This window comes from Canis lupus, chromosome 8 (assembly GCF_003254725.2).
Source record: "Canis lupus dingo isolate Sandy chromosome 8, ASM325472v2, whole genome shotgun sequence".
Lineage (NCBI taxonomy): Eukaryota > Metazoa > Chordata > Mammalia > Carnivora > Canidae > Canis > Canis lupus.
The window spans coordinates 50,180,703-50,202,244 of record NC_064250.1 but is presented as its reverse complement, the minus strand read 5'-3'; the positions used below and the strand labels follow the sequence as shown (position 1 = coordinate 50,202,244).

At 54.5% G+C, this 21,542-nt stretch overlaps 1 protein-coding gene across 10 annotated transcripts in view; it reads right to left on the bottom strand.

Moving 5' to 3' along the window:
• Nucleotides 1-1,240: 1,240 nt before the first annotated feature.
• TMEM63C (transmembrane protein 63C) overlaps nucleotides 1,241-21,542 on the bottom strand; it is a 130,638-nt gene continuing 110,336 nt past the window's right edge. For 9 of the 10 annotated variants that reach the window (XM_049113747.1, XM_049113746.1, XM_049113750.1 and 6 more), the window contains 15 exons: nucleotides 20,846-20,919; nucleotides 20,143-20,223; nucleotides 19,906-20,029; nucleotides 19,022-19,155; nucleotides 17,495-17,617; nucleotides 16,984-17,137; nucleotides 15,646-15,752; nucleotides 14,511-14,597; nucleotides 13,884-13,949; nucleotides 11,315-11,477; nucleotides 11,000-11,105; nucleotides 10,586-10,753; nucleotides 8,386-8,495; nucleotides 6,972-7,040; nucleotides 1,241-4,146 (listed from right to left, as the gene is read on the bottom strand). In XM_049113747.1, coding sequence (XP_048969704.1) covers nucleotides 3,946-4,146; nucleotides 6,972-7,040; nucleotides 8,386-8,495; nucleotides 10,586-10,753; nucleotides 11,000-11,105; nucleotides 11,315-11,477; nucleotides 13,884-13,949; nucleotides 14,511-14,597; nucleotides 15,646-15,752; nucleotides 16,984-17,137; nucleotides 17,495-17,617; nucleotides 19,022-19,155; nucleotides 19,906-20,029; nucleotides 20,143-20,223; nucleotides 20,846-20,919 — 1,767 coding nt within the window. In that variant the 3' untranslated portion in view covers nucleotides 1,241-3,945. Of the gene's footprint in view, nucleotides 4,147-6,551; nucleotides 6,798-6,971; nucleotides 7,041-8,385; nucleotides 8,496-10,585; nucleotides 10,754-10,999; nucleotides 11,106-11,314; nucleotides 11,478-13,883; nucleotides 13,950-14,510; nucleotides 14,598-15,645; nucleotides 15,753-16,983; nucleotides 17,138-17,494; nucleotides 17,618-19,021; nucleotides 19,156-19,905; nucleotides 20,030-20,142; nucleotides 20,224-20,845; nucleotides 20,920-21,542 lie in introns of all 10 variants that reach the window. The other variant, XR_007412730.1, reaches the window with a different exon arrangement.

The following is a 21,542-nucleotide window of genomic DNA, read 5'->3' as shown; positions in this document are numbered from 1 at the left end:
ACATGCCTGGGGCTACAGTCCGCCCTCTGCAGCTTGTCTTTCTGTCTCTCTCTCAGCAAAGTCCCCTGAAATGTCCCCAGACTGAGGAATGGCCCAGGGCCTGTGAGCTGAGGGGTGCTGGGGGCTGTGGAGAGCAGCCTGGGAGGCAGCTGTTGTGGCAGGGCCTGGAAGATCCACGGACGAGGCCCCTGGTCCTACAGTAGCCATCAGCCCATCCCTGTTCCCAGGCATCAAGGCCCAGCCCCTGCCACCCAGCCAGAATGGTCTTCATGTTTCTCTCTCCCCTAAAGCAGCCCTGGTGGATCTCATCTGACTTGACTTGGAAAATAGTTGTTTAGAGGGGAGGGGGGTCACAGGGGTGGGCTCTGGTCCTATGCCCAGGCTCAGGCCAGTGGGGGCTTTGAACCCAGGCCTGCCAGTGGGCCATGAAAGCTTGAAGGGGTCCAGCGATGGGGCTGGGGAGTGGCCCTGGGGCAGCCTATCTTCACAGGGTAGGATGAGGGAGGCTTCTTCCCCCTGTACCTCATTCCCTCTGTACCCCCCTGAATCTGCTCCACTGGGTAATGTCAGAGCTGCTATCATCCTACTGCTGTTTTCGGGACCAGCCTAGGGTCCTGGAGCCGGTGGAGGAAGGCCAGCACTGTGCTCTCCTAGGCCGGGAGACACCCCTGCCCCCCAGAGCAGGGAATTTATCCCCAGTTTACCGTGGGTACAACAGAAGACAATAACCTTTGCTCGAGGGTGTTTCTTCTCCATTCAGGCCTCCCCAGGGTCGAGCCTCACCACTCCCCCTGCCCTCCTGCTGCTGGCTGAGGCCAACCGACCTGAGCCCTGTCTGCCACTTTTTCTAGGGCCTTCTGCCAGAAATCTTCATCTTTTCAAGTCCAGCAGCTAGTCTAGCCGACAGCCCACTCAGGGGGCCGGCATTCACCCTGGGACTTCTGTTGCCCAGGGGAGGCTGTTCTAAGGCTTCATGGGTAGCTCATGGGCCAGGAAATCCTCTGCTACTGCCCAGGGGGCTCTGACAGTGCCCACCGCAGGAGTGAGGTTCCCTCCGCCCCAACCCCGTCTCTCCAGCAGGCCAGGCGGCACTCGTCAGGCCTTCCCTTGGGAGAACAGGGGCCTGGGAAGGCCTCAGGGGCCAAAGCCATGGAGCAAGGTAGGGGATGCTCCAGCCTTAGCAGCTCCAGCTAAGGTCCTGCTGGGCCAGTCCAGATGCAGAGGCACAGGCCAGCAGAGGTTGGGACCACTTATTTATTCAAGGCACGGTCATAGCATTAATAACAAGAAGGTTCGGCATTCTGGCACATTCCTTTAGTGGTGGTGGCCAAGGGAAGTCCACACCCCACACTGGGGGCCCCAGAGGATGCAATGCTGCTGATAGGCACTTTGCTTCCAGAAGCATCTGAGGAAGAGGCAGCCAGGCTTGGAGCTACTCTTGGCCCAGTGGGGCACTTCTTAGAGGCTCTAGGCTATCCTGGGTTCCCTCAGAGGCAGCCCCCTCCAGAAGGAATCAAGCCTGGGGGGTGGTGTTTCCGTGGAAGGACGGGGAGGGACAGCTGGGAGGTAGACTGTGGGGTAGGGTCCGACGGTGGTGGGTGGAGGCCAATGGGTGAGACAAGCGTGGGCTGAGCGGGCAGGCCAGAGGGGAGGTGCCTGGAGAGGGCCTGCATGTGGTGGGAAAGGAGCCAAAGCATGGCCACCCTGCCTTCACAGTGACCATGGGGGGAGAGTGGGGAGGACTTGCCGGTTGCCCTCGGTCTCCAGAAAGAGTTGAGAAGTGAAAGGATTCTGGAGCTTTCCCAGCATTTGCACTGTCTTCTCTCAGAACCAACTGCGCTTGGCCCATATGCAAAGGGGGAAGCCCCCAGCCATGCTGCCGAGTAATCTGCTGGGACCCTTTCCATATGCAGCACCCAGAGGCTGCTGGGTGGGCAGGGGACAAAGGAGGGGCAGTGACAGAAGCGGCAGGAATAGTCCAGCAGGGGCTGCAGGGATGGGGGGGGGGTGCCAGCAAGTAGTACCCAGTGGAGAGCCTACATGCCAGCTTCTGGCAGGAAGGCCACACGCACACCAAATATGCCTCCCGGGGGCGGGGGAGGGCCTGGAGCCGGCCACCTCCCCGTGGCACGGGCAGATCTCCCTGTTGGGGCCCTGACCGCTGCTCTGGAAAGGACCCTTCCCTTTGTTGGCTGGTGAAATGCTAGGAGGCAGCAGCCCTCAGGGACTGGCTGGGTATTATTTCCTCCTTATTCCTAACTGGACAAGGAGTGGGAGAGACTGCTGACGCCCCAGCTGACTCAAGCTCTCTGGGAAGATCCCTTACGCCAAGGTCTGGGCCAAGCCCCTGCAGTATGGCAATGTTTGCCTCTCGAGGGCTATTTTTTCCTCCGGTGAAGCCTGGAGCTTCTGCAGCTGAGACATGGGCACAGGTGGAGCAGGGCTGAGACCCAGGTGGTCTGAGTTCAGGGGCACCCATGTGCACCTGGTGGGAAAGGCTCAGGTGATGAGCCTGGGGCCTACTTTCAGCAGGTTGGCTGCAAGGACCCAGACCCCTGGAGCAGGGAGCTCAGGAGAGCTCTATAGCATGCAGAGCCCCTTGACTTGGCTGCTCCTCACCCACTCAGGCCTCAGTCAGCCCATCTCTGCATCCTCCCCTGCTGTGCTGCCGGGTGGGGGGGGGGTGGCTGTCCTCAGAGGCAGGGGTCTGCACCCCTATAACCATGACAAAGTGGCTGGGTGCTACCAGCATTATTCCTACTCAGGATTCAGTTCCACAAAGGTCCCGAGTGGTGGCCCTAGGAAGGCAGCCTTATTCCACCCGAAAGGGCTTCTCCATGGAGGACACACCCCACCCCCACAGTCCCTGGCAGGGTGTCTGCAGTGTCTGGGCCAGGACCATACTGGAGGCCACTTGGGTGGTCTTCAGTTCAGGGTATAGGCGGCCCCAAGGGAGGAAGGGTCCTACTGGGAGGCCAGGGAATGGCCAGTGCCTTCAGTCTGAAGCATGGGCTTCTTACCCTAAGCTGCTGCCCACCTTGGCTATGCTGAGGGTCCAGGCACTCAGGTGGGTATGAGGCAGGAACAACTTTCAGGGGCCATGTCCTTGACCTTGAGGGTCCTCTCATCAGGCCTGGGGCTTGAAGAGCTGTATCTGGTTTCCCATCACCCAGCATTTGGGGAGAAGACCCCTCTCCGTGAATTTTCTGCCTCTGCCCCTCCCACCTCGTAGTAACCAGCCAAGGTTGCCTTCATCAAAATGCACACAGGTCCCATTTAATGAGCCTGGAGTGATCATGTCCCAGCTGCCCTCGCAAGAATAGAGCAGAGGAGGGTCTCTACCCCGCAGCTCCGGGGGAGTCTGCTGCAGGGCAGAGTGCTAGGAAGGGTCTCAGCCGCCCCTGGCTCCGGGGAATCCCCAGGCAGGGGCTGTCCTTGCCAAGGCCCAGCATACACACTTGTGCTTCCTCAGGCTGCGGGGGAGGGGGGAGTAGGGCTGGGCGCCGGGGTCGGAGCAGCAGTGGAAGCTCCTGGGCAGGGCAGCTGGTGAAGGGTGGCAAAGACGCTGGAGAGTCTTCGGCGGGCTTCTTTCTGCCTCCTCCCTTGTGCATATGCCTTCTCCACTCTGACCCCAGGAAGGTCCCTTGGCCTGCAGTCTCCATGCCCAGGGCCTCAGCCACGTCTGCCGAGATGTGGTGCCCGGCCGTAGCCTCCATCCCATCCCGGGGTCCCCTGCACTGCCCAGCACCTCCCGTTCTAGCTGGTCAGCAGGTCAGGACCTTCATATGGCCGACAGCTGTCGGGATGCAGACAGCTCCGTCGGGCCTTCCCAAAGTCTGCAAGGGGTAGTGGGGAGGTCCACGTGGCCCTCCTGCCTCCCCCTTGCCGGGCCCTCCCCTGGCCGCCACTCCGGTGGAGTCGCCAGGTGGAGGCCTGGGGTCCTGGTCAGTGGTACTGGCTCTGGCCCTCCAGTTCCAGCCCTTCCTGGAACTGGGTGGAGCCCAGCTCCCTCGCAAAGCCCCTCGTACAACTCTCCTCTTCGCTCTCCTCCAGCTGTCTGTTCATGGTACCGTAGGTGTGCCGAGCAGGGGAGGAGGCAGGGGACAGGTTCATCTCGGGCTCCTGCAGCACCGTGGCCACGTACATCTGCTCAGGACAGAGAGAGGAGAGGAGAGTGAGGTCACATCTGGGGCCAGGCCCTGGGCATGCCCTTGCACTCATGCCCTACCCCCGGAGCCTCTGCCCCTCTGAGCCACAGGTCCTTCCTTCTCCCCCAGCAGCCTGAGGCCTGGCTGTCCCACCTGCTGAGGTGCTCTTGATCACTCCAAGAGCAACTGCACCTCCGAGGGGGAGGTAGCACAGGCCTCCTAGCTCCTAGCCCACTGCTCCTTCAGTACGGTTCCATCCATTCTTGGTTCCAGGTCTGGCTGAACCTAGGGGGAGAGGACACGAGGCTCCCCTGTGCTGGGGTCTGAAGAGACCCCACCTCTGAGATAGTGCACTTCTTAATACAGCAGAGAGGTACATCCACACCCCCCCTGGGGTGGGTCATTGGCTGGCCTGTGAATCAGGATTTGTAACTGAGACTGCTAGCTGAGATCTTGGTCATGTGACCTGTCAAATCCAGAATGGTCCCAGGAGCACCTGGGAGGGCAGCGAAGTAGAAAAACAGGAAGTGCTAGGGACAGAGCTGTCATCCCTTGAATGGCTTTGAAACCAACTCCTTATTTTGAAAATAGGTAATTATGGGATAGAATTAAATCTTTCCTGTAGGAGTTCATGTCAGTGAAACCAAACAGTCCTGGTCTATGAGGGAACACTCTTCCTACAGAAGAATTTACATATTTGTAGGATTCCAAAGTAAACCCCATATAAACCTTCTGGTCATAAGGGGAAAAATGGTAACTTAACAATGGAAGAGGCCGTCATCCCCCTAATCTGGGAGTAGTCAGCATCATTGGTAAAAAATGGAACATTCTGTGTCTCTTGGTATGGTGCACGGCACTACCCATAATGTGTTTTAGCCCCAAGGGCTCAGAATCTATTCAGCCTTTGGATCAAATGTCTAGTTTTCAGGGAATACAGGAGATAGTGGAACCTGTTGCAAGACATCATGAAGAAATAGCTGGAAAAATCCAGAAGGTAGGGTATTCTGCAGGACTACTGGCTGGGTCAGCAGGTCATAAAGAAGAGATTGTGTGAAATTACAGGAGATGTGCACAGGGACCAGAGTCATCTAGCATGGAGCCTGGACTGGATCTTGGTTTGGATGTGCTTTGTAAATGATATTTCTGAAACACTTAGAGCCACTTCAATATGGGCTGTGTATTTGAAGACAGAGAAATTTATATACATGGAAAGATGGAAACTGTTAACTAAAAATGCAGATTATACAACAGTATGAACAGCATCATCTCATTTTAGTTAAAATTATATACATGTAAAAAAAAAATTATATACATGTATGTATGTGTGTGTGTGTGTGTGTGTGTGTGTGTGTGTGTGTGTATACCTTGAAGAATAGACACTAAGTTAACAGTAGTCATCTCTGGATGGTGGGAATATGAACTTTTCATTTCCTTGTTTTTGCTTATCTGTTTTTCCCCATAATTATCTGCAATGCTCATAGACTACTGTTGTTATCACAAAAGATTAAAAAAATCAATTCCAATAATTATTATTATTTTTTTAAGCTCAGGCTTTAGAACATGACAGACCCGGTTCAAACTTTGTACTGCCACTTCTTTGTTCAGTAATGCCTTGGGGTCTAAATTAATTGACCACGTTGAGCCTTAGCTTCCCCGTTTGTCAAAAAAGCATAAAAACCTCTACTGCGTGGGTGTATCATAAAGATGAGGAGCAAGATTGGCAACGTATCAGGTTCCTAAGTAGATTTCAGTAACCAATTGCCAACAATATTCCAGAGGGGTCGTCTTGCGAGGGCCCCTGAGGAGAGAGGCTACGTGCAGAGAGGCCCCCACTTTGAAAGCTGTGTAGACTCTCCAACACCTCCCAGAGGAAGTCTGCCCCTCTCCGCAGGGTTTTTCCCCCCGAGGTGAGGCCGACCTGTAGTTCTGTGCACAGGGGGTGGGCACGTCCACCACGGTTGTCTCTGTGCATTTGTCCCCAGCTCTGCCACAATCACAGGGCCTCCTCTCTCCCCCTGGGGCCCTGCTGCCCACTGCATTTCCACCAGGACGAAAACTGTCTTCCGGTGCCCAAACGCTCCAGATTCTCTCTTCTGGGCCTTTGCATAGGCTGATCCTCTTCCTTGAATGCTTTTCCCCCACATCCTACTCCACCTAGCAGCCCCTCCTGCTCCCATTCCTAGAGTCGGATTAGACGGAGGCCTTCCCTGAGCACCCGGGCCGGCTGGCGCCCTTCTTCGGTGCTCCTCCGGGGCACCCCGGGATCGGGACATGGGCCGAGCCGGTAGCCAGCTCAGAGCGTGCGTCGGTGGCCGTGCGTCCACACCACGGGGGTGGCAGGGGTTGGGCAAGCGCTCCGGCCCTCCAGGCTGAGCCACGCTGCGGGCGCCACCCCTGCCTTACCATTCGGTGCAGGCTCCCAATAGCTCCCTGCAGCTCTGTCTGCGCCGCTCTGCCTGCCATGTGTGCCCTTGGAGGCAGCCTTCGGTCCTGAGGCCGCGCCCCAACATGTCCCTGTGTCTACACGACTGAGCTTGCTGTGGCTGGCTTCTCCCTGACATTTCTCTTCCTCTCTCTGTTCCTTACAGAGTATGTCTTGTTTCTTCTATCTTCCCACATCTTCAGCCAGGGCCACGGCAGCAATTGGACCTGGGCCAAGTCCTACTGTGTCAGGGGAGGGAGCCCAGGCGCCCCTGGCTCCTCCCCAGTACCCAGGGGGTGGGCACTAAATGCCGGTGCCCCCCCCCCACTGCTGCTGGAGTCGCCCACCCCAGAGATGGCCCCCCTCCTGACCTGTCCCCCAGGGTGAAGGCACTGACTCACAAGGGACGTGGGTGTGGAGGAGGTGCTGCTTGGCTCCATGTCGAACACGGTCTCCATCTCCTCCTCGGGCTGCAGCGGTGGGGAGAGATGTACAGGGTCACAGAAAGGGGGCGTCCACCCTCTGGCTCCCTCCCCCGCCAGATCTGCACCTGGACCTCTGGCTCCCCTGGAACGCCCAGACCTGCAGGCCTGGGCTGAAGCCCACGGGGACAGGATGAGGACTGGGATGCTGGTGGCTCTTTTCAATGTTCCATTCCCAAGATCCATAATGGGGTGAAGTGCAGAGAGTTGGGATTAGGATTGAATATGAGCCTGCTTTGACTCTAGTCTCTTCTTTCCTCCCGGGGTTTCTCCTCTCTCTCAGAACTGCCGAAATCACAGTCTAGGTCCCCTCCCATCTCCCTTCTCTAGAGTGGACACCTGGGCAACCAGCTCGCATGGCATTGTTGTACTGGGAAGACAGAGCCAGAGGCCTTGTCCCCTCTGGTTTCTCGTGGCCCTCGAGCCAGGGATGGAGGAAGGGCCAGGCAGAGAGGGCTGTGGGGGTCTGAGCCCAGGGCCTCCAGACACAAGGCCACTAAAAGTAAAAGGATTCTCTTCTAAGAGGCTCCTTCCTCCAACTCAACAGGATACCAGAACTTTAAACAAACTTCCTTTCTTTTCTTTCTGTACATTCATTTTAAAAGGACACCATTTACTATTATAGACAGAAAACCTGCATTAACTGACAAAAGCAGACACAGAAATAAATGCGAACCAACAGAATAATGGATAACCATGAAAAATAAAAAAGATGTTTCAGTCCCTGGAAATCATTTTTAACATGCCTGCACAGACGCACTGCGCCCCTTTGGGAAATGCCCATCTAGAGCGCACAGCATTGTTGGCATGGCTCTCAGCAGGCAGGGACTGGCTCCCTTCTCTGATGACAAGGCAGGGTCCCAGTAGCAAAGAGCTGAAGGAGTCACACGGCCCAGACAGCCAGTCCTCTAGTTCAATAGCCTGGGATTCCTTAAAAGGTGATACCTTTCCACCTCCTCAGGGAATCGTCCTCCTCCGCACCCACCCTTCCACCCTTCACCCCGTCCTTCTCTCTCAACCCTCTATCCTTGCAGTGGTGTTCACAGCTCGGTGGCTGGACAGACTCACAATGTGGGATGCATGCGTGACCAGCCTGCTGTTTGGAGGACATGCCAGAGGGGAGAGGAGGAGGGGATGGCCGTCTTTGAAACCTCCCCACCGCGCCTGGGCCACCCAAGGGCACGCACACATGCACACTGAGTGTGCACACACCATCACTGAAGGCAAGAGCCTTTCATCTCTCGCACTGTGGCTGTGCAGGTTGGAAGGTGGCCTAGGGCCGTGTCCCCCGGGGGGCCAGAAGAACAAAGGGAGGAAAAGAAGGGTAACTCACCTCATAATCAGATACCCTCTGGAGCTTCCCCAGAAGAGTGCTGAGGAAGGCGATTATCATGGAAATGATGAGCGTGGAAAGGGAGAAGAAGGTGATGGTGTGGAGCGTACCTGCCAAGGAGAAGAACAGGCCGTGGGCCTGGGTGCTTGAGAACCGGAGCTGTGGGCAGGAGTCTGAAGCCAAGATACTGGGTCCCTAGAGACCACCTCAACACCTCTGTGGAGGCCTCGAGTCCAAGGCAGGGAGGCCCCTACCCCAATTCTCCTCCTAGCAACTGTAGTCAATGTGCCTGACACAGGACGTCATCCCTCGGTGCTATGTGACCATTGGAATTTGGCATCTTAAGGATTCCAGGAAAAGAATTTAATTGCCTTAAGCGTCCACTCCAGTGCCCATTAAACCTGTCCTCCTCGACCTGTCAGTTTCCTTCCAGTATCACAGTCCCTGGGGCAATAGCTCTGGGTTACTCATTCATGCTGCTGCCCCCAAATACAGTCTCTGGCGCACACCTGTCCTTGCACCTAGCACCAGCGGTTACCTGTGCTAACGGCACTGAAAAGCAATCCAGAATTCAAGTCATTTACATTTCTCTCAGGAATATTTGGTAACTTTTTTATGCCACCAGTTTTCTACTGAGGTAAAGATTAAAAATCAATCTTTATAGGGGCATCTGGGTGGCTCAGTCGATTAAGCCTCTGCCCTCGGCTCAGGTCATGATCCGAGGGTCCTGGGGTCAAGCCCCACATCAAGCCCCACATTAGGCTCCCTGCTCAGCGGGGAGTCTGCTTCTCCCCCTCCCTCTGTGTCTACTCGCCTCCCCCCCCATGCTCTCTCTTTCTCAAATAAATAAATCTTTAAAAAAAATCAATCTCTACAGTCAGAGGCTGACCCATGATGATGCTTGTCATCGTGTTTCTCCAAGAGCAAAATGGCAAGCAACCTCAATATGCAACAATGGAGAGCTGACTCAGATGGGTAGGATTCAATGCAGCTGTTCAAGGGCCCGTGCTCAAACAGGAAATTGCTCAGAACGTTACATTGAGTGAAGAAACTCGGGATACGGGACCAAACATTATAAAGTAGAAATCATGATTTTGAAAAGTAAGAATAAAGCAGTAACTGTCCCCTGCCCCCCATGCTCCTCCCTGTCCCCCAGCCTGTGCACACAGAATGAGGTCTGAAAGCCACAGCAGGCTCTGGGTGAGATTATGGGTCATTCAGAAACATACAGTCTAGGGCAGCCTGGGTGGCTCAGCGGTTTAGCGCCGCCTTCAGCCCCGGGCCTGATTCCTGGAGACCCGGGATGGAGTCCTACGTCGGGCTCCCTGCATGGAGCCTGCTTCTCTCTCTGTCTGTGTCTCTGCCTCTCTCTCTCTCTCTGTGCCTCTCATGAATAAATAAACAAAATCCTTAAAATAAATAGAAACATACAGTCTTTTATACTTTAGAGGAAAATTATTTAAAAAATGAAGTCCGCTAGGTGGCAGGGAAAGACTAGAGGGATACGAAGTAGTGCGATGGCAACAAATGGATAATGCACACAAATAACTAAGGGCAGAGCTGTTTCCAGCCTCTACCGCAACAGGAGTAAGAAAATACGGTTTCCTTTCTCCGCTCCACTGAGAAGACTAAGGTCCAGTGTCCCTGAGGGAAGACCAGTGTGGGGAGAAGGCAGGAAACCATCTGGTGGCGGAGAGGATGGGGAGGTCAGAGTGAGCTGCTTGCCATGGGGCGGGGGAGGAATCTCTCCCTCCAAGGGGCCAGGGTCAGTAGCTTGGTGTAGCTAAGAGCAGGGGGAAAGCTGGCCACTGGGCAGACCCCAATCCTCCTCCAGGTTTTAGGGAATCCGAGAGACCAGGCATCTTATAGGGTCCTGGGGGGAGGTCACGGGAATTGACCCTGATAGCGAATATTCTATTCTGACCAGCCTTGTGTTAGAATGGAGGAAGGTGATGTTCCTTGCTCTGAGGGTCGTAAACCAAAGTGCATCCGATCTGGACCGTGTCGGTCCAAGCCGTCCCCTTAGCTTCCAAGTTCTGCTGGGACGAGCCCAATTTAGGCCTGGAGGAGCCGCCTGGGGGGCTGCCATCCAGGAACAACCCTTGCTTCTCTCAGGCCTTTTCTGCTTTACCAGAGCAGAGGGGTTGTTGAGGGCTTTGTGCAGCCAAGGGGAACCAGCAGAGGCAGGCCTGGTACCTACCTAATCGCAGGATGGAGAAGAAGAGCATCCAGAACAGACCCAGGAGCGGTGCAAAGATGGCCTGGTAGACGGCAGCCATGTGGATCTGCTCGTTGAGTTTGGTGGGTGCGTAGGAGTAGTACATGTTATAGCGGTCCGTGATGTGCTTCATGCACAGGTACAGCAGTCCTGGGGGGCCGGAAGGTGGAGGCGCGCTCGGGGGCTGCTGCTTCCAGAGCCAGCCCCCCACCCCTGGTGCCCCCCCGCGGCCACCAGGGTCATGCACCTTCCGGTAGGTAGAAGTTGAGCCCCCCCACGTCGGGCCGCTTGCTGGAATATGAGATGGCCTGGGACAGACTATCAGCAGAGCAAGGAGAGGCTGGGGCCAGGGCCGGGGAGGTGGGGTGGCCCTGGGGGCCCCGAAGGAAGACTCACCGAAAGGCACGATGATAGGGCAGGTGATGCTGTACGCTATCACCACGCTGAACACGTTCATCATCCACGCGTACTCCCGCCCATACTGGAAGTCCATGGCTTGGCTCTGGGGCAGAAGCCGGGGCTCACTTGGTGGCCTGGTCCCCTTGCCTCGGCTCCTTCTGTGGCTCCTGGTCTATCCCCGAGGAGCGGCCCCGGAGGCTCAGCCTGGCGGACCAGCTCCCTGCCAACCCCAGCCCACCTCTCCTCACTCCTTGGGTCCTCTGTCCCCCTCCCATGGGAAGGAGTGTGTGCAGGGCAGGGCCCGGCCCCCACCTTTCTGATGTGGACTCTCTCTGGCTCCGACCTGGAGAAGAAGAGGCGGATGCTATATAGAAAGAGGGACCCCAGGCGCAACAGCTCCATGCCTGTGCCCAGCAAAGCCGCTGTGATCACGTAGTTGACAAAGAAGGCGCCGTTGTCTGGCAGGAACACACACCTGGCCGCGGGGACAGTGGAAGATGGCACAGAAGCCAGAGGGGGGATATTGGGTGGGGGTGGAGATGGGAGGGGTGGAGACGGGGAAGGGGTGGAGGGTGAGGGTGGAGATGGGGAGAGTAAGCTTCAATACACATGTGCCCCCTGCCCACTGTAGTTCATGCACACCCTTCTGAGCAGGGATGGGGTTGGTCTACGTCAAGGGTGGGTGTGTAGGGAAATATACGCTCTGGCGTGATCTAAAGCAGAGGTGAAGAAATAATTAAAAACATAAAGTGCTGTGGAAATGCCCTCAGAAAAGTGACATATGGCTGCACCTGGGTGGCTCAGCGGTTGAGCGTCTGCCTTTGGCTCAGGGCACGATCCCGGGGTCCTGGGATCGAGTCCTGCATCAGGCTCTCCACAGGAAGCCTGCTTTTCCCTCTGCCTGTGTCTCTGCCTCTCTCTGTGTGTTTCTCATGAATAAATAAAATCTTAAAAAAAATAATAAAGCAGAGGTGCTTGACCAGGACCCCTAGATCCCAGAGAGTCCATGGTGGGGGGGGGGGTTGTGGGCATCTATGACATAGAATGGGGAAAAGAATTACATCTTGACATTCAGAAGCCTCTAATTGCAATGTACCACTTCTTTCCAATAAGAACGTGGGCAACAAATCACAGCGATGTCAGCTACGGCTGTGACCCTGTCACCGTTGCAATCAGCCCACTGCAGTTGGTGGTGATATCTGACAATACCTTTGCACTCACCATCACTTCAAAGTGATGGTAGTTATTAAACACATGGCTAAATTAGACACACTAACTTTACATGACTGAAATGTTCTGTCTGCAAGGGGTGTTCTTGACATAGCTGGCCAGCTTCAGCTAGGAGCCACTGGGCCATCTGAATGAATGGCCACACTGCCTGTTCTCACGGTGGTGCCCCAGCATCTCTGTTGCTGTCCAGTGTCCCCATCTACACAATTCTGCCAGTTTCTTTGAGAGGAGAAATCTGCGAGCTTCCTGGATAGATTTCAGAACTCCTTCAAAAACTAGTCTTTCTTGATGGCACCAAAGTTGAGTCATGGGCTTACAACTCTTTTCTCTCTCATACAACTGTATCGAAGATACTGACCTAACCAAAGATGCACTCATTCATCCTAGAAAAAAAAAAGTCCAACTTATCACAAGTATAGTTTTAACTGCAGAAACTTTAGAGAACTCTGGTCCTTGCCCTATAAAACAAGCTGTGAGGGCACCTGGGTGGCTCAGTGGTTGAGCATCTGCCTTGGGCCCAGGGCATGATCCCGGGGTCCTGGGATGGAGTCCCACATTGGGCTACCCACGGGGAGCCTGCTTCTCCCTCTGCTTATGTCTCTGCCTCTCTTCATTCTGTGCCTCTCATGAATAAATAAATAAAATCTTTAAAAATAAATAAAACAAGCTGTGAAAGCTTGTGTGTCATTTGTGACATCACAATAAAGATGCAAACATCTGTGAAAATTGGGATTTTCAACATTTGTAACCTAAGAACAAAACAAAAGAAATCAAAATTGGCTGGATGTCCAATGTGATCTATGTGTTGTTTTGTCAAAGATCCTGCCACCCCAGTCAACTGAATGCTCTTCTGCTAGCTAAGTAGCTTCAGCATTCACACTGACGCTTTTTAAAACTAAATGTAACTTTAGGGACACCTGGGTGGCTCAGGGGTTGAGCGTCTGCCTTTGGCTCAGGGTGTGATCCCGGAGTCCTGGGATGGAGACCCACATCAGGTTCCCTGCATGGAGCCTGCTTCTCCCTCTGTCTCTGCCTCTGTGTGTGTGTGTGTGTGTCTTTCATGAATAAGTAAATAAAATCTTTAAAAAAAGAATGCAACTTCAGCTTACTTGTATTCAAAATGCATTGTCCTCTTATTAAATGTGCTAATAAAGATTTTTATTACAAATTTACTTTTAGAAATATTTTGGTAACAATATTTCAATATAATTGGTGTTCTTTTCAACCCAGGTATTTTGTGCATTTAAAGACATCTATTCAGAGTGTATATGAAACTGGCAAAATCTGAATAAGCTGGGTGGATTGTATCAATGTCAATTTCCTGGTTGTGACAGGGTACTATAATTATGCCAGATGTTACCAGAGGTGGGAGGGAACTGGATGAAGGATACACAGGACAGTGTGGGAGCAGTTTCCTATAAATTTACAATTCGTTCCAAAACTTCATTCAGAGAAGGGATCCCTGGGCTTTACCAGATTGCCAAATGGGTCCATGGCATTAAGAGGTAGGTTGCTTAATGAGAGTCTTTGCATGCATTCATCTCTCTACCCGTGTGGGCAAATGAAGGAGACGTGTATCTACCTGGTATGGACCTATGGAAGCTCCAGGGTACCCTGGGAGCGTGCTTGGGGCATACACTCTTGTACTCACTGGAACCTGATGGATGCCTGCTCCAGATAGTAGATGTCAAAGAGCCACCGGAAAAAGACATCCAAACTAGAAGTAAGAATAAGGTAGGTCCTTTAGTTAATGAATCTAGGCTTGGGGTTCAGTCCCTCTTGGCCTGTCTTCCCTCCCTCTGTCCTCCCTTATTCAATCCCTAGAGACTCTTGCATTCTAATATCCCAGCTGCCAGTCCACACTGCCTCTCTGCCTTCTTAATGCTGGGCCACCTCCGCCCCTAACCCTCTGGTCTCTCATCTCAAGGCCGCCTCTTCTAGCAAACCTTCACCAGCCGTTTTCCCCACAGTGCTTTCTCCCTCTTCCGAATTTCTACTGTACATTGGCTGCATTTTTCCCACCTTAGGCTGTCGGTTAGCTGATGGGCATGGCTTGTTTCCCCAGCTGGATAATAAGCTCTTTGAAGGCAGAGTTCATGGCTGACGCCTTAGCGTCCACATGATACCTGGCTCATGCTAGGCTCATGACAGGCATTGGACTGTCATTTGTGGAATGGATTTGCAGCAACCACAGGTAGGCCTATAGTATCTGAAAGAGGAGGTTCCAACTCTAGGGTGAGCCTGTCTGAGAGAGGAGGGATACTGGGAGGTGAGGTACCTGGTCAGTCCCATAGAGGGCAGAATAATCACCATGAACACCAGAAAGATATAGCATTTGTTCACTATGATCAGATTCTGGCTTGATCTAGAAGGGAACAAAGAAACATGTGATAAGAACCAGAGACCTAACAACAGCATGGATGGAGAGACAGAGACAGCTCCCTGGCCTAGAGACAATCGGTTGGCTAGTGCATACCAAAGCCATCTACACAGAGCACAGGGAGCTCTGCTGCAGCTGGGAGCAGCAGGCAAGGGCAGTAGAGTCAACTAGTCTGGTCAGCCGCGGGCACGGGATGGGGAGGAAGGGCACACGTGCGCTGTGGGCTTGATATCTTTGTTAGAGGGACATTACCAACAAGACTCAGGATCCCTGCCGAGTTTCAGTAATCTACAAAAGCCATGTTCTTGGACAGAGAAAAGACCAGTAAGGGCTTCTGTTAGGATGGTAAGAACTTTAGGTGCAGGAAATCCCTTCTGAGATCCACACGGTCTTCAGGTAAAAGCAGGTCCACCTGCCCCAGGATATGGTAAATATTTTCTACCCAGATGGCTACCATCATAGAACTAGTAGGGCTAACCTGCTATTCGGGCTTAGTTATAGGTCCTATTGTTTAAAATGGGGGTGCTGCTCGGGCCACATGGGCCTACAGTCAGGTTGAGTTCACAGGTTCCTCTGTGACAGCCTTCCTGACGTTCTTTAGACAAGTCCTGCTCTCTCCTCACCCTAGGTCTCCTGCCTAAAGTTCCAGGCCACTCTCTGCCTACGGCTCCAAACCCTCAGTGCATGGCTGGAGGCTGAAGGAGCTGTCCAAGGAGGCCTTGCTTTGGGCCTGAACATGCCTGAGGTGGTGGCCCAATCTCAGCATCCCTGAGGCCAGGGGCCCAGAGACAACTCGGTCTCCTCTTTCAAAAAAACCTATCTTTATCTCCCTCTATCTCTATCTCTATCATCTCTATCTCATAGTGTCTTGGGATGGTTTTGGGTATCAAAGCCATCCCATGTCAGTTCAACTCCTTAGGCCAGATGGGAGGCCTGAGCCCCCAGGCTGGCGGGAGAGTGGGCTGGGGAAGGGGCTGGCACCGGGGCAGAGAGCAGGAGAGGCAGAGAGCTAGGAGAGGAGCCCCCATCTCACCTGGTCCAGTGGGCCTCTAGGAAGGCGGAGAGGTAGACGATCAGAGGCAGTATCACTGTAAATGCCCAGAGCATCAGGGAGGGGAAGAATTGGGTTATGACCGGGCTCTGTAGGGGTAGAGCGGAGACATGCAGAGACGTCAGTACAAGCAGTGCCCCTTCCCCTTCCGGGCCACCCTTGCTTCTCCCCCACCTCTGGCCTCTTCTCCCCCAGCTTTAGTCCCAGAGCAGGATTGGTTTCCCCAAGGCTGCTCAGCGGTCCTGGTCTTCATTGTCAGCCTTGCTGGCCAGGGGTCTGGGCTGAGGCTGACACCCCAAGGTCAAGGAGTGCCCTCAAGGGGCACGGGTCTTCTATGCTGAGGTCCCTGGAGGGGCAGCCTGGGCTCTTGGTGGTGACTTCACCCCAGGGCCAGAGCCAGCAGCTGTCACTGACCTCATGGTTCAGAGAAGGCAGGTGGGACATTACCTTTAATGTGATGTCATGTGACAGGTGGGAGAGAAGGGGGAAGGTGTGAGGGAAGAATCCCTAGGGGCAGCTGTGCTGAGGCGTCCCTCCTGTGAAGCTGACAAGCAGCCCAAGCAGTATGGCTTGACTGCGTGCGTGCGTGCGTGCATGCGTGCGTGCGGGCGTGTGTCACTGGAATAAGGATGAGGATAATGCGGAAGTGGAGGCCTTCTAGGCCTGTTATAACAGCCTGGAGGCTATAGGATTTGGAAATGGGCCGGCCCAGTTCCTCTGAAGTCTCTGTCAGGGCAAAGTCCCTGCATGACTCCTTCAGGGACCAGCGCTCCCAGCCCGGAGCGGGTGTGTGTGTGCAAGTGAGGGAGGTGAAGGTCCCACTTCACCTGGGAACTGACCTCACTCTTCCCCCTAGGAACTGACCTCACTCTTCCCCACCCTCACCCCTATGTGCCAAATGGGGAGGGGGGCCCAGCTCTAGAGAAAGTGGGGAGAACAGAGCTGTCACACTTGCCACACCCTCTGCTGCACCTTTTGTACCCCTCGCTGGCCCAGGGTGACCCAATCTAAAGGAGCCCTCCAAGCCCCCTCATGACTGGACCACCCATCCCCTCCACAGCTCACTCCAGAACTTGCCTGCAGCACCCCCCTCCTCCTTCCTCTCCCCCTCCAGTCCCTCAGACAGGCAGTGACCTGCACAGTCAATCCCTTTAGGACACAGGACACTCTACGATACCATTTACACTGCTGCCACCTCCACAATGTTGGCGGTGCCTGGACTCCAGAGCCGTGTTCCAGGGGGCCCCCCCACCCTATTCTCGCCTGAGTTGTTCCTTCATCTCCCTGGGGCCCCACGCCTGGCCTGAGCAGAGGCAGGACCTGCAGCTTCTCGATAGGGCGAGTGACGTTGTACATGTCGATGGTGTTGATGATGATGGCGGGCGTGGTGAGGAAGAAGAAGAGGAAGAAGAGGAAGGTGTTGATTGCGATAAAGCGCGCCCACCAATGGAAGCGGCGGACGGACAGGTGTTTCCTGGGGAGGGATGGAGGAGGGAGACGCACTTAGGATCTCAGGTCCAGCCCTTAGACGGGGCCCACGTGTGGCTTCCAGCATGCCGGCTAGAGACCTGGATGGCCCTGGTCTAACTCAGCCCCCTCCCGCACCCCGCCAGGCCCAGACCTGAATGCACCGGGTCCCGGATCTGCCCCTCAGTCACACTCTTTGTCAAGGCCCTCGTGGTGGGGTGGGGTTAGGGGTGGGCAGAGGCTGTGGTGCCCAAGCCCAGTGGGGAACAAAGTAGGGGAACTGGCTCAGATTCCTTTCCCACCCTGTTCTCTTCCTTGGTCTGGGAGGGGCTGAATGGAGAAGGGAGGGGCAGAGGGGGCTTACCAAATAATGTCTTTAGGGTGTGGGGCCAGGGCAACCCTCCAGTAGTAGGATTTGACGATGGTGGTCACCGAAGACTGCTGGGGGGGCACGCCACACTGGATGTACTTGTAATCTTCCCGGATGCTGCGGAGATGGGGGTAGGAGGCAGAGGTTGTGTGAGGGTCACAGTCTCAGGAGGGGTCCCATGCCAGGGTCCTACAGATGGCCCCACTTCCTGGGGATTTGTGAAGCCTCCCAGGATCTTAGAGGTGGGCAGCTCCTAAAGCCTAGTCCCTGGAGGAAAGAGGCACCAGTGGGAGGGCCTGCCTGGGAAGAGAGGGGACCACATGGGTCTCAGCTGAAGTCTTTTCCCCTTGATGGCAGTGACAGCAAAAACATATGCTCTTTCCTTGAGGGTGACAAGCGAGGTACTAATTTCAGCCTCATCTTAGTATTAATAGCTACCAACTGAGTCCTTTTTGTGTGCCGGACACTGTGCTAATTGACGATGAATATAATCCCAATTGCACAGATTACTAAATTGAGGTCCCTGAAGACACAACCAAAGAGGGACAGGTGCTGGCACTGGAGTCCTTGGTCTTCTAATTCATGTTTCTGCTGTAATTAAGCCTCAGATTCGCTCCACTGAATGACGGTATCTCAGAAGAGAAACAGTTTTGTCTTATATTGGTATATTGTTTTATATAACATATATACCAAATAGAACATATATCGCTTCTTAACCCTCTGGGAAGTAGGTAGACAGGGAAGATATAAGTGGACCAAAATTGAGAGTTACAAAATTTGAGAGTATAAGTGACTTGCAAAATTACACACAATTGTATTTGACCAAATTCTAGGTGGTTCCACTGTTCCCTTATAGAGTATGGGTGGGTGAGGACAAAGTGTTGTGTATGATCAGCTCCCTCAAGAGAGAGGAGGGCCCCACAATACTCCAGGGACTTATGCTAGGGTTCCCATCTATTTGATCCTGTCCTAAGGATCCTTCCAAAACTTTCCAGAGTGCTACTCCACTCCTTATCAAGGTAGAGCTGCCAGAGGCTGGGGCAGAGGAGGGAGGAGGCTGTAAGGCTACGAATTAGGGGAGGCCTTGCAGCAGAGAGCAAGTAGAGCTTCTCTACCCTGACTCTGTCACTCACGATGAGGAAAGGGGTGATGTCTAATGGGGGGAAATGGATTCATTCTTGTCAAGGCCTAGAAGAGAAACCAAGATGTCTATCCTGACCACCTCTGTGCTACAGCAAGGACATGAGAATGGGGAGCCCAGAGCCTGGGTATCTCTGGAGACAAGCAGAGTCTGGCAGCTGTGGGGAAATGGATGCAGACATGCTCGGGAAAGCAAGACAGCGGCCGCCTCTGAGGCGCATGGAGGGGTTGAGGGGTGGTCAGAAGATGGAGAACTGGAGGGAGGTTCTCTCTCCTTCTCCCCTTGACTGGAATGGAGGTGAAAGAGGATGGTTTCAGAGAAGCAGAAGCCCATTCACAGGGCCGGGCTGGGCACAGCAAGCCGCTGGCCCTGGCACTCACTGCTTCGTCATCCTGGCGTCCTGGAAGGTGACAAAGATCAGGTCCAGACGCTTCAGCCGAACGCGGTTGAGCTCAGCGTTGAACTCGTCAGTCAGCTGCTCCTCCAGCTCACTATAATATTGCTCTGCATCTACCTGGGGCGAGATTTGGCCCTCAGCGCTGGAGAAGCCACAGCTCTAGGAAGGCCTTGCCTGGACATAGGCCTCCCCTCCACTCAGGTGGTAGGCCTGAGGCTTTGGTTCCATCCCCAACTCCCTTCAAAGCCTGGCAAAGAGCTCAGGATCCCAGTGGGCTCCAAGATCCCAACTCGAGAACAGGAAAAGGTCGTAACTCTGACATTGGATCCCTGCTCTTAGATCCGGGGAAGGTGAGGCACACCTGGGGATTAGGGGTTGCTTTTTGGACTTGGGCTGGACTCCGGAGGAGGGATAGAATGTGTCTGCAGCATTTTCAGGAAATGGGGATGATTCATTTTCTAGACTGGCTAGAGTTCAGTCCTGCCCTGTGGCCTCCTCCAAGCCATGGTGGTTGGGTGCTAAGACGGAGCCGAGCACCTTCAAATGTTCCTGTCCTAGCCCTTTGAAAGCCTGAGGCACGGCAGCCTACAGCAGTCTATTGTGTTCTCTCTGGTCCTCCCATCCAAGACTGGAAGTGAGCAAGAGCAAGCCCTCTTGGATCACTCCAGATGGGTATCCAAGAAAGGCCTCAGCTCCTCGGTATTATCAACAGAGAGGCAGGGTATGGTGGAAAGGGAGGGAGGAGCTAGGTGCCACAGCACCTGAGCAGATCTGAATAGGGCTGGAGGTACACAGCCCTGGACAGAGTTGGAGACCCAGGGCCCCAGCCCCTCCTCTGCTGCATCCCTTGATGCCGGGGCCAGGTACCTCTTTGAAGCAGGTCCAGCACTTGCAGAAGCACAGGCGGGAGCAGGGGTGGGTCTTGATCATCACCTTCCCACTCTTCTTGGCCTTGGCAGTGTAGTAGAGCCGGCCCCGCATCGCGTGGCGCCTGTCAGCCAGCGGGCAATGGAAACAAGGATCTTGCGGTTGGGGGCCTGCAGAGCCGCCACATCCTCCCCTTGCACTCCCATCCCAGATCCAGACAGGCCCCGCTGCACTCACCTCTGATCATCCAACTCGATCAGGTTCCTGACGTCATAGCAGAAGTGGACTCTGGTCACTACGCACCCCGGATAGGCCTCACTGTAGCCACAGACATGGATGCTGAGCCAGCCTGTGGTGCTGGGGATGGGCCATCCTACCCCCACGCCCACCCGGAACTACAGCCCACAGGGCTGAGTGGCTCAGCTGCCCGTGGTCCCTTTTTTTGGAGGGGGAGGACTCCATTCTTTGTTCCTAAAGTCAAATTTCAGAGTTGATCCTTGGTAATCTGAGATTTGCCACCTCCTTCCCAGATGATCCAGAGTAGAGCCAGGGAGCAGACCTGGAAATTGCTGCTCACCAGAGAGAATTGGCTCTTGGGGCTAGGAATTTGGGCCACAAAAGATGCCCCAACATGACCTGCTCTAGATAACTGCAGTCAGGAGCTCACTGGGCTCTGTGGTTAGAGGAATGAGGGAAAGGAAGAAAATTATACCCCACCACACTCACACCACGCAGGAAAGCCCTTGGCTTCAGAGACCCTACACTGGCCCCAGGGCCTCTTGCATTCTGGAAGGCTAATCCTGAGCCAGGTCCAGGATGGGCTACCACTTGGAGTGTCTCTCGCTCTGGCATCCTACGGCACCTTACTACCAGCATGAAGATCCAGGCAGGGTTACTGGGGGGAAGGTAACCAATGCTTCCGCCCCCTCGATCCACTTACTGAAAATGTTTAATGATGATTTCAGGGTCTTGGATGTCCTTTGGGACATAGGTGATCATTAGGGTCCTTGTGACCTAGGTGGGGAGGGCAAATGGAGAAAGAAGACTGTGTTTACACAGGACTCCTAACGTCTGGGTCTTTGGTGGCTCAGAACTGTCTGGAGTAGGTCTGCTACTCAGCCAGGCTGCCTGGGCCTGTGTCCCTGAATTCAGCAGGCTGTGTGCCGTGGGCTGTGGGCAGCTGTGGGCAGCTGCGGGCAGCTGAGGGCAGGCATGCTTCATCTCTGTTATTCTCTGGTGTCCTGGTGCAGGCCTCCTGCCACAGACAGCTGAGGTCAAGGGAGCGAGAGCCAGAGGCTGCAGATCAGGCCGGGGAGGAAGACCAGAGCTCCGGGAGGAGCAAGGGCTACTCGTGTACTCGTGCTCTTGTGCTAACCAGAGGGCCCTGCCGTTGCTCAGCCCTGCTGCCTCTCCACTGTGCCACGTGAGGTTCACATAGCAGGGCTGTCCCTGACATTAGACTGGGCAGGGGGGTTAGGAGGAGAGTAGACTCTGGGGAGTGGATGGGGAAGCCCCTCAAACTTTACATTTTATTCTGTGAGTGGGAAATGTCTTCCCAGGCCATCCCCTCAGGTCTGGTAAACTGAGCTTCAAGAGATGGGAGTCTCAGCAGAAGCTTCTGGTAACAAGAAGGAAAC